The sequence below is a fragment of the Varanus komodoensis genome, unplaced genomic scaffold (genome assembly GCF_004798865.1).
Source record: "Varanus komodoensis strain SLA01 unplaced genomic scaffold, ASM479886v1 scaffold13_3, whole genome shotgun sequence".
NCBI classification, from domain to species: domain Eukaryota; kingdom Metazoa; phylum Chordata; class Lepidosauria; order Squamata; family Varanidae; genus Varanus; species Varanus komodoensis.
In genome coordinates, this window is record NW_025335409.1 from 6,157,521 (window position 1) to 6,174,829 (window position 17,309).

At 38.6% G+C, this 17,309-nt stretch overlaps 1 protein-coding gene across 2 annotated transcripts in view; it reads right to left on the reverse strand.

Moving 5' to 3' along the window:
• Nucleotides 1-17,309, reverse strand: part of TBC1D22A (TBC1 domain family member 22A) — a 144,464-nt gene that overhangs the window by 122,956 nt on the left and 4,199 nt on the right. For both annotated transcript variants that reach the window (XM_044423413.1, XM_044423414.1), the window contains exons 3-4: nt 13,001-13,335; nt 11,091-11,270 (exon numbers count right to left, since the gene is read on the reverse strand). In XM_044423413.1, coding sequence (XP_044279348.1) covers nt 11,091-11,270; nt 13,001-13,335 — 515 coding nt within the window. The remainder of the gene's footprint in view (nt 1-11,090; nt 11,271-13,000; nt 13,336-17,309) is intronic.

Consider the following 17,309-nt stretch of genomic DNA (forward strand, 5'->3'; position numbering starts at 1 on the left):
GACCACAGAAACCCACTCCAAACCCTTAACTCAATTATGCTGATGAGACTGGAAAAATCACAAACAATCCTCTACTCTGATAATACATAATGGATATAAAAACTTGATGGTTGAATCTTTGTATTTTTCAAGTACTAAAACCTATTTAAAAGGTGTTTTTGCCATTACAATTGAGTAATTTAATTTAAACCTGGGCTTCTAGTGAAAGTAATACATGGGGGGAGTGGGGAGAAAGAAAGAAGAGTTATTCTCCATCTTGGAACTCTCTATTCCAGTTGATCTCTCCCAGGCCCCAAGCAGACCCTAAAGACATACTTATTTGTTTTCATCTTTAGTTGAGGTATGACCTTCTTGGTAACCCTTTATGTAGGGTTATCTGGTTTTAATGATTCATGTTGATAAGAACAATATTACCATCCTTTTATTATTTAAAATTTTGTGTGTTTCTTTGGCAGGGTTTTAGAAAAGGTACCTGATAAACCTTATTTTTTAAAAAACAGTCACCTAATAAATCTGATTGGATGGAAAGACAAAAAAGTATTTATTTACACAAATACATGATCAATGTAGTAATGGTCACCAGATCTGGCAAGTATAAATGGCAAAGTAAACCAACTCATGGACAATAGACCTATCAATCATTATCAAGCACTTTAGTGCACAATGCTCCTATTTAGGTTTCCAACCAGCCATATTCCTTCTTCGAGTATCCTAGAAAAAGAAATGGCTGGCTGGAACAGTGACTAGATAGTATACAGGCAGCTGACCTTTCTATTGAGCAAGAACTAGGCAGGCACCAAAGATCCTTAGTTGTCCAGCTTCAATACTAAATAGGAATACAATTCTGTTATACACAAAATAGAACCAAAAATTGTTAGCATGGGATCACCTTCATATTCTTCCCTTCACAACAACTAAGAACACTATGTCAGCATTTTAAAAGGTATACAAAGCATTCCTTAAGTGTTCAGAGTTGCCAATATGACCTTTTGCACTAAGCAACCTAAAATTACCTTTCAATAGTTGTTGATTTTGTTTAATGTATTACCTTCACAAGATTTGCCACCTACACTTCTCATTAAGGCATTATTTTAACAATGCAGAGCAATGTATATTTGCCGATATGTGCGCTACAAGTTAAATGCTTCTGGAAAAACACACTAACCAACTTTACTTTGTAGTAGGATCTATAACCCCAGCAAAGCTCAAGTTGCTTAAGAATGCACCTTACCAAAAATACAGTCCAATATGTAATTCAACAAAAAGACATTGTCTGTAAAAGAATCAAAGAACCATGGTCTCACACATTCTCACATAATGATGAAATGTAGTACAATGACAGTGCAAGCCAGCTACTAAGAGGATTGAAAATATGAAACACACTGCACTACCAAGGTTGAAGCTAGAGCCAACTCTCAGATACAAGGTATAGAGAGCACAAGAAATAACCAGACATTTAATCCCATTAAGAGCCTGGCTACATGTTACAGCTTTTCTTGTAAGAAACAGTCAGATCTGACTATTCAAAATGAGACAGTCTCCCTCCCAGCTGGCTCAACAGGCAGGAAAGATTGGGGAGAGTTGAAAGAAAGAAGAAATATTCCTCCCCTTTCTCTACTCCTCCAAGACAGGAAAAAAGACATCCAGAGTGTCAGTGGATAAAAGAATAACTCCTTGTCCAAAAGAAAGTATCACCTGTGAGAAGAAACAGGGAAATTCTCCACCTGAGTAAGTGCTAGAAGAATTTTTAGAAGGCTAGCCAATAGAAAGGAAATGGATTCCTTCCCTCAGGTAAAAAAAACGATTCCTACTACTCTGATTTAGGATTCTCTGTTCGTCAGAAGAGTGACAAAAAAGCCAGTGACTTGGGCCTTTCCAATCTTCCTTGTTTGGTGGGATAGCTGTGGGTCACAGAGCACTCAGATTTTTTAGTAGACAAAGCCAGTGTTTTTCCCATGTGAGCAAATGAAACATGTGCATGAACTCATTTGTGTTACATCCAAGTAAACATGGATAGAATTTACCTAACCACAGACCCAAAAGATTTCACCTAGACAGAACTACATGCATCAAGTATATGTTGCGCTAACACAGTCTTCATTTATTCATGATAAATTTATATTGAAACAAATATCACAATATTATTTAATGGCATACAGATTCACAGAACTATACATTTTCCATGTAACAGAACATCCATTTCTATCAAAATTAGATCCAGTTTGATCCTAAAAGTCATTGCCAGCTAGGAGACCTCCTTTAAGCCATACAAATAGCTATTCATAATATTTTCTTTGAAACAAAAGAATGTATTCCATTTCCCTTTAAGCAAAATATTTCTGGCACCATAATTTTAAGGGGACCCACAATTTCTGTACATACATTATTCATCTTGTGACACAAAACAGTTATTTCACTGAGATGACTGTAAATCGCTACATGAAGTAATGGCTTGCATGAACAATTAAATGATAGACATGATAAACTAGATTTATAAGCTTCACATTCTTATTAAAAAACTAGCATAATTTAACCATAAAGAGCTAGAATATTCTTTCCAAGAGAATATGTGGAACTGCAGCTCCCCCAACAGCATCTGGGAAGTTAAGCAGCAGATTCAGGGAATAGGTTTAATAAAGAGCTTGGTATCACTATGGTAACCACAGCAACCACTTTCCAAAAATGAGTAATAGCACTGTTAAGTACTTCATTAAAAAAAGAAAGCAAATCTGTCCTTAATCTTCTCAATGCAACAAAATAATTATTTGAATGCATACAGAAGCTGAAAATAAGAAAGATACAGCAGTGTACTTAATGAGTTAAAGTGTCAGAAACAGATCTAGATACAAAGCACAAGCTAGATTAGCTGAAAGTTGGCAATTGTAATCTCAAAAATAGATGAGGTGGAGATGTGAAAGCAACAGAAAATAGCAGCACACCAGATTAAGAAGTGAATGATGGCACAGAATGTTTAGGAGATCATTAAGAGAATTTTTTAAAATATGAATGGTCATTATGAGAGTAAATGAAATGCATGAAGACTGTTGATCTGTAAAGCTTTAGTACTTCATAAATCTTTGATCCTAGTTAGGAGTGGGGCTTCTATAAACATTTACAGCTTTTAGTAATAACTTGCATGAAACATTAAGAGAAGTGCAACACTTTCACCAGGAGTTCACATTTCTACTCATCACCCTCACATCTCTCAATGACGGTGAGTTCTAGCCTTATTCTCAGGCTTGAAGCTAGATCACACCTACAGTTACTCTGGGCTTCAAAGAGGTACAGTAGAAGTTTGAAACTGGCCATTTTAGCAGCATCCAGGCAGCCAACTAAGTCATTCTTTGTTCCTCAGGCACCCACCACCAAAATGATCCCCTGCACCTCCCAACCGTAGAGGTGCAACAAAGCATCAGAAGTTAAGGTTGCCAACTTATGCATACTCATCTTGGAATAAGCAAGGACATATCTCCATATAAACATGCATAGGTATGAAATGAAGCAGCCTTGCAGTCACAAATTTGGACTTGGCTATGAAGGCAAACTTAAATCAATGGAATATGTTCTCCATTTGGAATGCTTACAATCTAATACCTCCTCCCAGTCCTTGGAAAAACTAATGTAATATACAAATACTGGAAAAAAAAAACAAGTTCACCCTGGTCAAGTTTTGTAACAGAGTCCTGTTAATGACTTCTAGTACTATTAAAAGATTTCTTTGCTGCAATCCCAGTGGTCACTGTTTTGTTCGTAAGTAGGAAAGTAGCCTACTGTGAATTTCTGGTGTAAGCAGGGTTTAAAAAATAATACTTGTGCTTCTAAGAGTGAGATAGCAGAGAAAATTGGGATATCTTTGCTTCCCTAATAGTATACATTGCTCTTAGATTCTGCCGACTGTTTCCTAAGAGCCTTACTCCATGTTACACTCATCACTTAGCACAGACTCCATAGAAATTGGCTGCAGGCTCACCCACTGATAGCTAGACAAATAGCTAGAAGGAACAGAAAATGTGCACTATCATTATTTGTCTCTGCTTCTCTTACTAGCATCTGATTTTTCCATTCTGCGCTCAATTCTTATGACAATCTAGGCATTACAACAGTTTTTCATAACCTAGATGGGTTAGATTTTTGGCAGATGTCTTGAAAATTTCCATCAACCCCACCCAGCATGGTACCAGTGGTCAAATATGATGACAATTCTATTACTTGAAGGCACCAGATTTTAAAAGACTTGCATTGGGAATAGAACCCCAACCAACATGGTGTCAATGATGGGTTATGATGGAAGTTCAAGATTCCGAACAAGTGACAGGAAAAGTAGGAGGCAGCAGTTCCTCCCATGCAAACATATGATTTTGATCTGCCAAATGATTACAACATACACAGGTTATTTGAGTTAACTATAGCAGTTTTGAGAGTTTGGGGAGTAGGGTTCCTTTTCAGACGAAACAGTTCATACCTTCAGTAAAGATATGCATATTGCAGTCACATGACATCTCAACCCATACTATGAATAAGCTACACAATGTGGGTTGTTCCTGAAAACTGGGTTCACCCCCATCCTTCCCCCTTGCTCCTCATGCCAGTATACCAGGGGACTCCGTAGCAGAACCCATCCTGTCTCCTTTCTCCACTGTGACCACAACCCCTTTTCTGGCCGTCACAGCTTGTTTTTTACCATTTCTTTTTTCAGGGATCACTTTTTCTGCTTTCCAAAGTCCCTTCAAAGTGCACAAGGGCATACCAGAGCAGCCATCATTGGTGTGGCCCATTTTTTTTCTTTTTTACTTGAGATTTGTGCAAATATTTTCATTTTTGTTTTTTGTTGGATTTTTAAACTTGCACAGGTCCAACTATCTCAAATATGAAGCCTTGTCAATGCCCTGGATGGTGTCTCCTGTCAAAGTCCAAAAGCATCACTATTGGCACTGACTAATCAAGCCTACAAAGAGGTTGATCTGTTCCTTTGCTTCTCATTTGACAACTGCCAGATGATAAGCTGTCAAGGAAGAATCAACGCTATGAGGGGACTGTTGCTTGCAAAACAGGACAGCAAACAGACCACCCCCTTTGCAGGAAGCTCCTTTAGGTTTTATTTTACTTAGAATGTTCGCTGTTCTCTACCTTTTCCTCCCTTTCCTGAGATTCTAGGTAAGTAAAAAAAATGCAAGCCATCCCATTTGCCAAAGCACAAAGCTTGCCTTTATGAGTAAAAAGGGTTTTTGGCAGGACTGTTCAGAGTCTTTTGTTCTGTTTTTGTTTTGATTTCATGCAGCCATAAAATCTGGGAGGCAAACCAGTGACAGTTGCTCCAGTGTGTTGTCTGGGCACTCAACTGACTGTTATTTCAGAGATCACAAAAAGCAATCACTGAAAAAGTGGGTCAAAGGGAAAACCAGCCAAGCAAGCACAAAAGGGGCTGTGGTCAAGGCAGGGGAGACCAGGCCATACATTTGTTGGAGGAACTATCACTGGAAGTGACTCAGTGAACTTGGCAAGAGCGATAAGAGGTTTTGTTCTTACTGAGCAGCCTGCTCACCACTTCCAAGTGTACCCAAGATGAGGTTGATCATTTGGGTTCAAATAAAATGATAATTGATCACCGGATCAACACCCTTGGAACAAGCCACAGACTGTCACAGTGACTTGTTGCCCATAAACAAGTCACCTGCAGGAAGAAGTCTGGGTTTGCATGACAACCCACCATGGTTACTTACCCATAATATGTTGCTACATCATGCAAACCAAGCTCACTGTCTGCCTAGGCAAAATCATCCCTCTCTCAGAGGACCAGACCACAAAGATATCCAATTTTTGCTTAGTATTTTAAAGGCATCAGTAGCTTAATTCCTTAATGTTGTGTAGTAATATAGCCTTCATTTTAGCACTGGTAACCATTAATTATGCATCAACAATTTTGAGGTGAACCAAGACAGTATTGTGAAGCTCACAAACAAGTTCTTGACACAAGCCAGAGAAGTGAAGATGGGACCAGACCTAGGTTCTTTTCCTGAGACATTAGAGAAGCAGCAGCATAGATTTCTCTATCCTGTTGCTCGCCTCTCATCCTGTGCTTATGAAAGAATGGGAAGCTGCAAATGTTATCTTGTTGTCTTTGAAATATTCAGGAAATAAAAAAAAATCTTCACTCTGCATCAAGTCTCCTTATCTACTGGTGGGAAAAGGAGGCATATCTGTTTTTGTACAAGGGAAACTCTCTCCTCAAATCCATTTCATTCAGTTTTCCTGCCAGGTTTTGAGATGGAAACACCCTTTGTTCTCCTAGATGAAGGGCATGTATCTGGGGAATGGATGAGGGAATGAAACCATATTTGTTTCCTTTTGGCATACCTCTCTAGGCTGTGGATTACAGTGACTATGGGGGATTAATCTAGAAAGCAGTACTAGAAGTTATTGTTTCAGCTCTTCACCATTGGGGTGTCCAATAGTTCTATTCTGCCTACCCCCCCCACCCTACATGAAACTGCTAGATAAATTTACACAGAAGTTCAGACAAAAGTGTTCTCAGTAAGAAGATGACATGCAGATCTACCTCCCTTTCCATCTGATAGTCTTAGGGAGGCTGTGGAAATGCCTAAACAGGGCTCTGGAGATGGCTTTCCTAGGGATGGGGGCAAACAAGTTGAAGGTTAACCAAGGTAAGACTTAAGTACTGTGCTCTGGGAAGGATGCTCTGAATGGGGCTTTCCAAAGAATTGTGAATGAGATTACAGTCCTCTAAGAGACAAAGTTTGCCTCTTACAGTCCTCTAGGAGACAATGGGTTCTCCTGGACTCAACACCATCTATAGAGGTGCTGGTAGCACCAGTAGTTAAGAGCTTAGAAAGGTTCATCAGCTAAAACCCTGTATAAAAAAAGTAACCCTTTCTTTAGTGCTATCTGCTCTGGTCATATCTGGACTAGATTACTGAAGTATGATCTAGATGAGACTGCATTTAAAGATGATTTGGAAGTTTCAACTGGTTCAACAGGACTAGGCAACTTGCGGCCCTCCAAAGATGTCAGTCTGCAACACTCATCAGCATGAACTAGTCTAACCATTGGTGACAGATAGCACCTGTAGGCCAAAACAGTTGGGGGTGGGGGGCAAGATGCCTATCCCCACTTGTGCAACTCAGGCATTAAGAGGAGTTGCAATGGATTCCTGTTTGTTTCTGGAATTAACTTAAAATTCTGATCTGGACCTTTTAAAAGCCAACATGGTGTGGGACCAAGCTATTTTAAGGATTGCCTGCACCCTCACAACCCTGCCGAGGTTTAATGACTGGCCTCACAGACGATGCCTGCAAGTCTGCTATCAAGATCCATCAAATCATCAAGCATTGGCCCCACATAAGTGAAACTCTTCTGAAAGAGATACATATTGCCTACATCTAAATAGGTTTACAAAAGGAACTTAAGCTTGTTTGTTTCAAGCCCTGTCCAATTAAAAGTGTAAACTTGCTTTTAATTTGCTGCTGATTCCATATCTATGTTTTCTTCTGTTTTAATAACTTTATGGTTTTAATTCTCCTTCATAAGACATGTTGGGAAAGCTTTGTGCATGCACTTTAAACAGAAACAATGAAATAAAACAGAAGTCTATTCAGCAAACGGAAATCACAGGAAGACACCCCTGTCCTTATTCTTCACAGTTTACAAAGCATGTGGGAGAAGTGCCTTTCTACTGGCACCAGAGTTGTGGAGACCTAAGGCTTGCAAGCTAAGGCCACAAGGAGCCAGTATACACTTAACTCCCATTCACAGACTGAGGGGGCTCATCTGATTTGTCCCATTCTAGTAAGTTTACTTCACTTCTTATATCCAACCCCCGGCCAGAACTTTGATGTTGTCTAAAACAGTTTAGCCAGCATTGCATACCCAAGTTCCTCTATAGTCACTGCACTTTGCCATGTACTTCGCCCTACCCTTCCCTTAGTTCTGCATCTTCATTGATTCCCAAGTTTGGTAATCAGCTTAACATTTGTTCTGGAAAGAGTTGGGGAAAACAAATCATATAGGGACTTGTAGAAAAAGGTATCACTGGGAAAATGTGAGAATGAAAGCTATGGAATATGAGTAATCAAATCAAAAGCACAGAAAAAAATTGATGTTATGGATTTAACTTGGTAGTAAAGTAAACATCAATTTCTGACTGTTAGTGAAAGACACACTTTCTTGCTTGGAAAGGATCAGAGATAACAGAGCAAAGAAATGAACATAAAAGAGAGAGTACTGAAATACAGAGGTTGAACATATTCACACTAAAAATCAGTGAAATCGTTTTCATTTTTCAAAGTAAAGATAAAGTGAAGAGTAAGAAACAACACATACCATTTCAGCAAAGAAAACATAACAGCCATTTTAAGGAAGAGGAAAAAATACATGAAACAAACAAATGCTTAATGTGTAGAATGGATTCCTTCACTCATTCAGATAGTTTCAAAGGAAAATGATTAGGTAGAATTTTACTGCAAGACAAGCAGCACAATAAAGGAGGGGAGAAACCAAAGTTAAAGCTATCTCATGCCAGATTGAGCTCAAAAGCTAGAAAATTAGAAGCTACAATTTAACAGATGTGCCCCTCGATCAGTAATGCACTGTCAAATTGTGCCTATGTACAACATTTCCTCTATCCTTGGGTCTTTTAAGCCCAAAACCAAATGGGGAAGATACAGTGCCTGGGATAAGTAAGGATGCCCCATGTTTCATTGGTCTTGTATTGCTTTATGAAGCACCTGAGCCATATTGCTAGAGAAATCCCCCTGGGACTTGACCCATGCCTGCTGGTTGCTTACATTGGTAGCTAGCAGGATAGGATAAGCAGTCAGAGACAGCTGACACTGATAAAGCAGGGACGACAGTGGTACTGCTGCTAACAACTTGGGGTATAGTGCTTGTGGCTGTGCTTCTTACGGATTGATGATGGTACCAGTATAATGAAAAATGTTAGTTTTAGAAATAAACTACCCATTTTTAAGAGGCACCAAGAAACATGGCATCTCAGCAGTGTGAGAAAATGTGAGAAGTTCTGACTTTAGGAAGTAATGGATTACTTGACTATTTTTATTTCAGTGCATTTGTAGGCCAGTGCCTTTTGTACTCTAAAAGAAGTTCTGGAGGACTTACATAGAACAACAAAGTCGTTAGCTCAGCTCATGAATATTAGCCCATACATTTTTTGCAATTTGAAGCAAGGAAGTGGAATATTGAAAGCAGTGCCAGCTCCAGGTTTCTGAGGACTTATGAAATATACCTGTATTGCACTACTGTGTTTCTGTAATGAGTACGTTGTGTGGCCTCTGTGAGTAATAATGTATTTGACCGACATTCTAAAGGAGAGATAGCCACAATTGCTTGAAAGCTCTCAGAAAGAGCATGAAGCAAGTAAATTCAATTCTGATTGGCTGGGGATTCTAGCAGGTGGTTAGTAAATGACAGTCAAGGTATGACAGTTGGCAGTTAGGAGTTTAGTCAGAGGGAGTCTGTGGCAGTCAGAGAGAGAGGTCTACTGCTTGGTGTGTGGTATAAAAAGGCTTGAAGAAAGCTAAGGAGAAAGGTAATAGCTGTTCCTTTTCTGTGGGATACCCTTTTTGTGGCTGGTGAAAAGAAGAAGATGGTTGTGTGATACCAAGGGTCTGTTCTAAGATCTTGCCCAAGGAAGGTTATATAAGCAGGAAATAATGACCCAGATAAACCATCCAAGCATACTGTAACAGGAGGAGCTTGGTTATCAGAGAAAAACTGTACCCCAAAGCAAACACCCCTAAAGGTATTTGGCTAAGATGGAGATTTAGGCAATTTGGCCTGTTCTAAAGTCCTTAGAAATATATAATGGCAACTCTATCTCTTGAATCCTAAGAGTTGTCACGAAGCAGTCCACTGAAACCTTCACAGTAAATGCTAATAATTGCTGATGAACAAAGCATCATTTTAATAAATTACTTGTTTAATTGTTCAACTTCGCTCAAATGTCGGTGTTCATCTCACATCTACGCCACTTAAATCAGCTATTAGAAGGTTTTAAAGTATTTTAAAAGAATTGGTGGCTGTGGAAATGGATCAGCCAGTGGAACTCTGACAAAGCAGTAGAGTTCCTTAAACCAGAAATATGAGCAATTGCTCTAAATGAGAAACTGCAGAGGTAAGACTGCCCAGTGAAGGAACAGTTTCCCCACAGGAGGTGGTACTAGTGGGGAGAGTAAGGGTCTCTGGCAACATACTATCAGGGACTGTAACCCCAAAGGCCAGTTTCCTTTGTCTGAATGCAGAACATGTAAATACCAGCAAGAAAAAGATGTTTATTGAAGCATGCATACAACAATCAATTCTGCGGAACCAAGAAAGATCAGCACCCCCCACTAGCAATCCAAATATTTTTATACCTTTAACAGCAAACTTGCCTATCATTGGTAATTTTGGCCTATCCCATCTGCCCTTTGATCCCACCTTCTACACACTATTAGCTAGAGAAAGTAGGCCACATTCCACATTTATCTTAACACTTATCTTCGCAGTTATCTGTTCAGCAGAAAGTTAGATGTCAGCAATTGCCTTCACAGTGCATGTCTAGCAGTTCTCAAGCTAGTAAAGCATTATTGCAGCTAAGAATTCTGTTTCACCTGAACAATTTCTGTTACAGTAGTGTTCCATTCACATACATGCAAATTGTGAATTTCTGTCTATCACTGATAAACAAAGTTTATGACTTGAAGGGTACTCTTCAGGTGGAAGCCTCAGCAAGGTTACAAAGAATTCAAGCACAGGGAATCAGAAACTTTATATCAATACCATTAGGAGTTCCCACATGCACTCAGTAAATCTACCTTACTGCCATTGTCACCAACTGCTATCATTCCTACCACTTTCTGTGTTTGTCAGGCACAGAACCAATGAGCACTTACTTTCTGAACCAAAGAAAATGGCATTTTCCTCCTTTTTAAACAAACATACAAATCAAACCACTAAAGGTGTGCATATACTTATTTCACAAGGAACAGATTCTATCGATCTGGAGTCACTAGAAAGGACTATCCTGCAACAATCACCAGCCATCAAGTTTGTGTTTTATTGTTAGAAGTACTTACCAAGGTTTGTGTTTGGGACAGTAAGAAGCTGCCTGAATTTATCTAATCTTGATGCTTCCCTCTCAGATAGTACAGGAGCGCCTGAGGTATTGTGGTCGGTCACACCACTCACCAGAGCAACTGTTGAGGCTTGTGGAAGGGACTGAGATCTTGGCACAGAAGCACTTTCATTAGCATTATCTAAACAATATAAATTTAAAAAAACAAGCAAATATTAAGTTGCCCAAATTTACTTTAAGCATGCAGAAGAATAAGCATATAGGCTTTTAAAAGAAGTATTCATGGCAGTCATCAAATCAATAATGAACTGCTTTATGCATATCCTACTTCTAAAATGGAATTAAAAGCAGACTTCACCTGCCATTATATTAACCAACCCCCACCCCATGTTTGTCAAGAGGCAGATGTTAAAAACCTGCATGAGTTATTATCTAATTTCTTTGCAGATAATATTAATAGCAATGTTTTAAATTGTCTTTACATTATTTTCTTCTTCATCATGAAAATATTTAATAGAAAAAAGTTTTCTAGGATTGTTTTCCTCCTAAGAAATATTTCTGAAAGACTTCTATCTCCAGCAGTTAGGCCTTGCCAGTTTGAACTATTGAACTAATTTCTTTAGCATCACTCTAAGGTATGAAAAAGACAATGGGTGTATAAAGTAACATCATTCTGTTAGTGCAAAGCTTCTTCTACCACATGCTGAATACCCATTTTCATCTTTGTCAAGTCTCAAATAAAATACTTAGAATGTGTTTATGCGAGAGATTTCATAACTTATAACAACTTCATAATGCTTGCACTGGTTTATGATCAAAATAAATTGACTGATTGACATAAAACCAGGTGTTCCTTGCCTTAGTTGTAGTAGTTATTCTGCTCACACAACTCCTTATACTTTTTGCCAGTAGTGTTACACTGGGTGCAATCCTAAACATTTATACAACTACACAGATAAATGCCACATGACTAGACTCCATAGGTAATGTCAATGAAATGTAAAATGGGGCTTACTGCAAGCTAAGCGTACCAGTATGCCAAACATTATCACTCTTATCCATGCTTTAGTAACCTCTAGGCAAGGACTACCACAATGCACTGTACACAGGGATGCTTTGAGGATAGTTGGTCCAAGTTACTAATTGTGAGATTATTAAAAGGAAGGGAAATTGTAAACATATCTCATCAGTGTTTAAGATTTCTCTTTTCTCTTTTCCAAATTGTCACCTACAGAGCAGATGCCCCTGCTATCAAAGTTAAGAAGGTGGCAACTGGAAAGATGGCATTCTTAGTCATGGCACTCCATTCAAGTGATTAGATGAAGCCTACACTAATGGTTCTTTGGCACCAGGCAAAACCTTAAATTAGCATAATTTTTCATCCTTTTATTTCATAAACATGAGTTTGAGATTTTGATGTTTTAATTACTTTCTCTTTTCCTTACTGAAATTATGGAGGGCGCTCAGGAAATTCAGTGCATTAAATAAAATTAGTCCCATAAATCTGGATCTATTGCCTATATTATTATTATTACTATTATAACATTTCTATGTGGAATGCCACGTTAACCTAGCTTTTTCCATAACCTCTTACCTTTGCTCTTGGTCAACTTTTTTTACTTTAAACCTAGACTGTTATTGAACACCATAAATGACAAGTAAATACTACTACCTTGATCAGTCCCCCAGAAGTGAATGGGATACCTTCTGAATGCAGTCCAAAACTGTTAGCCTGTTTTCCAATACTTTAATATTTACTTTGAATTCTAAATCCTTCAGTTAGTGCTTGCTTTAAGGGGAAAAATTAAGACTTCTAAGCATTCAAAGAATCATTGAGCAAACTACACCCCAAAGTATTCAATAAAATAGGGAAGTTTTACATGACAATGAAGTTCATCAAGTTCTAGATACCTGCAGAACTTGATGTGTTACTTTCACTGACAGATTTAACCAGCCTGTTGTCTCCACATGCAACTGAAGCCAGGTCTGAAAGCTGCTGTGGTTCTTTTTCCACATGTTCCTCCTGCAATTTGTGCTGTTCTTGTAGTTTACTGTGATTCTGAATTACTCTATTAGCTGTTTCCATGACTACTTCAGTGTTAAGGCTTTCTGTAGCCATTGCTAAGAGTTCATCATCATCATCCCCAACATCCCAGGCATCACTTGTGTTGCTTTCAAATTCTTGAAACGTGCTGACTTTCTTCAGTTTCACTGGAGTTGTTGGTGGCTTGGCCGCTGGTTTCAAGCTGTTTACAAAGGAAAATAAACATATGTATCACCTTTTGTATTAATACCTGTGCTTATTACATTATTTAAAGTACTAGATAATTCTAGCTAAACAAAAAAGGTACATTTTGATCAAACAAGAATGCTGCTATTTCTAAAATTGAAAATCCATGCTGTTTCTGCCATTTTCTACAATATATTTGGCATGTCTAGCTCCTCTTTTCATTGAAAGAATAACAACTCTGTTTTTAAAAGTGAGGAAAACAGAAATAGATCTTGAACTGATGCTCGAAAGGAACAATGCTGTGAAAGATATCCAACAAGATATCCAACAATTCTGGACAAAACAAGACTTTTTGTCCAGAAGTCTTCCTGAAGAGTGATCATTCTTCGTATGTTTCATTCTGATCCTTCCCATTCGGCATCAATCATCTAGCATCTAGTCTTGGAAAAGTATATTATTTTTATCTTAAAAATAAGTTTTTCAAAAAGTTCTACAACTAGGTGACTAAAGCATGAGCTCTGATACAAATTTTACCTAGTGAATATTTTGTAAAATTCTATCCTACTAGGATTTTTTCTTGTGCTATTTACAAACAGCAAACAATAACAGACTGTAAAACTTTAGCCTGCCAACATGTCTCAGCAGGGAGACAGCTGGACTTCAATTCTAAAAGACATGTAGATCAGAATATCTGCTTGATGCACAGACTAAAATAAAAACAGCTCTATTAGAAAGTTTAATCTGTTTTCCCAGGAATACTTTACAAATAGTACAACAATCCAACTTCTGTCATTAGGCTCCACACACACAATTCTAAACATACATGAACTCCAGTAAAAACTTTCCTCTAGCTATACTCTTCCATGTCAGTGTAAGTCATTGAGTTGAGCACATTTATTTCAGTGGGACTTACACAAGAGAGCATCCCAAGAGTACTTATATTTTCTGTGTTGAAAGGTTTGAAAGAGGGAAAGTTCTGCTAGTGTAACAAAAATGGAAACAAAATAGGTTTTATGAGGTAAGCCAAGAAGGGAGGAGTAAGGTATAAAGGTCAAACAGTGTTTGTTATTCCTTTATCTCTGTCTCTTGCATTCACAGACCCATTTTTCATACAGTCTGTTAATGTATTGCTTCAACTTATAAATAGAAAACTCATATTTGTATTATCTGTTTCCTTCAACAGGTGAAGAAAATCATGAGCTGCATGTTTTAAGGACCATAGAAACAGATTTTTCACCTGTAAAAATTTGTGAAAGAGATACAGCAATAGCAGGATTGAAGGCTTATCAGGGAAGCTCCACTATTGCTTTATTCAGAGCAGGTTCAGGCATCAAATGAACGTACCCTTAAAATATTCCACTGCAGATTGATTATTCAGGAAACAACCCACAGTGCACCCAACAGATGATTGGGCTAATCCGCTCTTTCTCCCCTGGGCCTCCAGCAAGTATCTGGGGCACTTAGCAGCTAAAGTCACTGCCTCCAATCCCCACCATGACCGTGAGCCCATTTTCAGTCATCACAGCTCTCCCACCCATTTTTTGGAGATCACTTTCACAATCTCCAAAGCCAGGGACAGCCCCTTCAAAAGACTCAAGCAGCACATGGGTGGGATTGTCACTGGTTTGCTATCTTTGTACCTAAGTGTTTGTGCGAGTATTATCTGTTCAATATACATTTCTACCGTACTCCAATTTCCAGTGTCCATTAGGGTCTGTTATTCCTGCTTGTCAGAATTAGTCCTTGGCCCTTCTGCAAAATTGTAGAAACCTTGAACACCACTCATATTCATGACTAATTCCCAGAAACTTTGGTGGAGCACAAAATACTCAGGCCCTTTTTTTTTAAGTTTACATCAATATTTTGTGTGCATCCAAAAGTTGTTGCTCACCCATGCCTCTTACTCTTATGAAAAACAGAGCATGCCTCTTCCCTCAATAATCCCTATGAATTATTCATTTTTTCCTAGTCAAAATTGTACAAGCATTCTCTTCTGGAAGATCTGAAATAAAATAGACAAGACTAGAATAGTAAGGGAAAAGGGCTATAATCCCATGCTCTGCTTCCATATGTGGCCCCCACCTGGCTGCTGTGCCTGCACTTTTCTAGCTTGGAAAAGCCGACTCACCATGCCAACTCAATGTATAGCTATCAGTGAGAGGCACCCATGGACAAAAACCCAGAAAGGTGGCAAAGAGTGTGTTCTTTTATTTTGTTTTCTGCTGGCAGCTGTTTAAAGATGAGCTATCAAGGGGAGGCAAAGTTGTGATCATTGCTCACAAAAGGGGATGCTAAGTAAATCATCCCCTTCATGATGAGATCATCTATTTTTATTTTGTCTAGGCCTGACTCTACTCAGTGTCCTGCACCTTTTCTGCCCATCCCCAACAGCTGTCAAAGCTCAGATTTCCTTTTAAAATGCTTTTTTTACAGGGATATGCAGTAATTTTTGACAGGTACATATGCCTGCACTTATGTCACTGTGAAATAAATAACCCCACCAATAAATGGAGTTTTGCTAGCACGGGGAACAAGGAGCCTATACAAACTTCTAGTAGTAGACTGTTGTTTGTTCTGAGTAACTAGAAAGAACTCTGAAACCTGGGCTGCATTTTGCTGAAGCACTCAGAAGAAAGAAGTCATTTCAAGAACTGTCAAGAAGAACTGCAGCTGCTGGAGACAGTAGTTGTATTATAGAATGCTTTGCTAGAGTGGAGCCCAGCCTTCACTAAACCACATTTTGTTTTTGGAGCATTTGTATTACCATGTGCCTCTGTTGCTTACCTACGTATAGATTGGTATTTACCTGACTTACTAAATGCTTTTGACTAGTCAACAACTGGTTTGAACAATATATAATTAGTATAAGGTCATGAAGATTAAAAGGAAACAGTAATTCTAAAGTAATTTCTTTATCTTGTTTTCTAATTTCTCTTAAGGAATAATTTGTACCTTAAATTCATATTTAACTGAACTGCATGAAAACTTAGTTTCTAGGCCACAATTTTATTTCCAACTGCACAAAATGTGTTCAGAGCCACATGAGAATAAACTCTGGCATAATGTACAAAATGGCCCCATTATTTTAGATTTTAAAGGTCTACAAGATCTGTGTAGCCTTGTCAAGCCGAAGAAAAAGACAGCAATCTAATTCCTTGGGCAGCAGCATCCAATGGTGCTGTCCATATCCCTCTAAAAGCACCCTATAAAGGATGGAAAAAGCATAAAGAGGCCATGGAGAGGCCATTTCCACTGTTCTGCCACTCTGAATCTGGTCATCTCCGTGTTTTGGGACCTGCTTGTCAGAAGGACAAGCTGAAGCCTCATCAAGATACATCCTACCCTGGTACAGCCTCATTCTGTCCCTTCCCATCCCCTAGAATGCTACTTAACACTGGCTCCAAGATCATTGTTCTCCAACTTTTCCTTTGGCCATCTAGAAAGCATCTAGCAGCCACAGGATTGTACGTAAACAAAGGCTCAGTTGGGTTTGAGCAAGTGGGTTCAAAGGACTACATTCCTCCCTAAATACTGTAGTCATAATTTTTACAAGAATAAAGTGAGTGAGGTGGAAGAGCTTGCAAAAAAGGTAGAAACTAGACATGCTATTCTTTTAAAGACAATAGCAGCATGATCAAGGCACTTGAGCTTTTGTCATTTAGCCTTACTTAAACTGAGTAAAGGCCATGATATGAAGTGTTGCATAGAAGGTCAACACACTACTTGCATAGCCCCACAATATAACTATGAAATAAGAGAGACTACAGAGAAGTGTTGACAGGCCAGAAAAGGAGGGATGGGGAAAGAAGATCATACATCATTGCCAGTTACAGATCTCAGTTTGAGGCTCTTCACTGAAGTTTCTTAAGAACAGAGTATTTTTTTTAAAGATTGAAACTACCAACTAGCTCTTTCTTCTGCTGACTGAAAAGAAAGACAAGTTCATACAGCTCATCTGGCTTATCATCTAGATCAAATCCTAACAGGTGA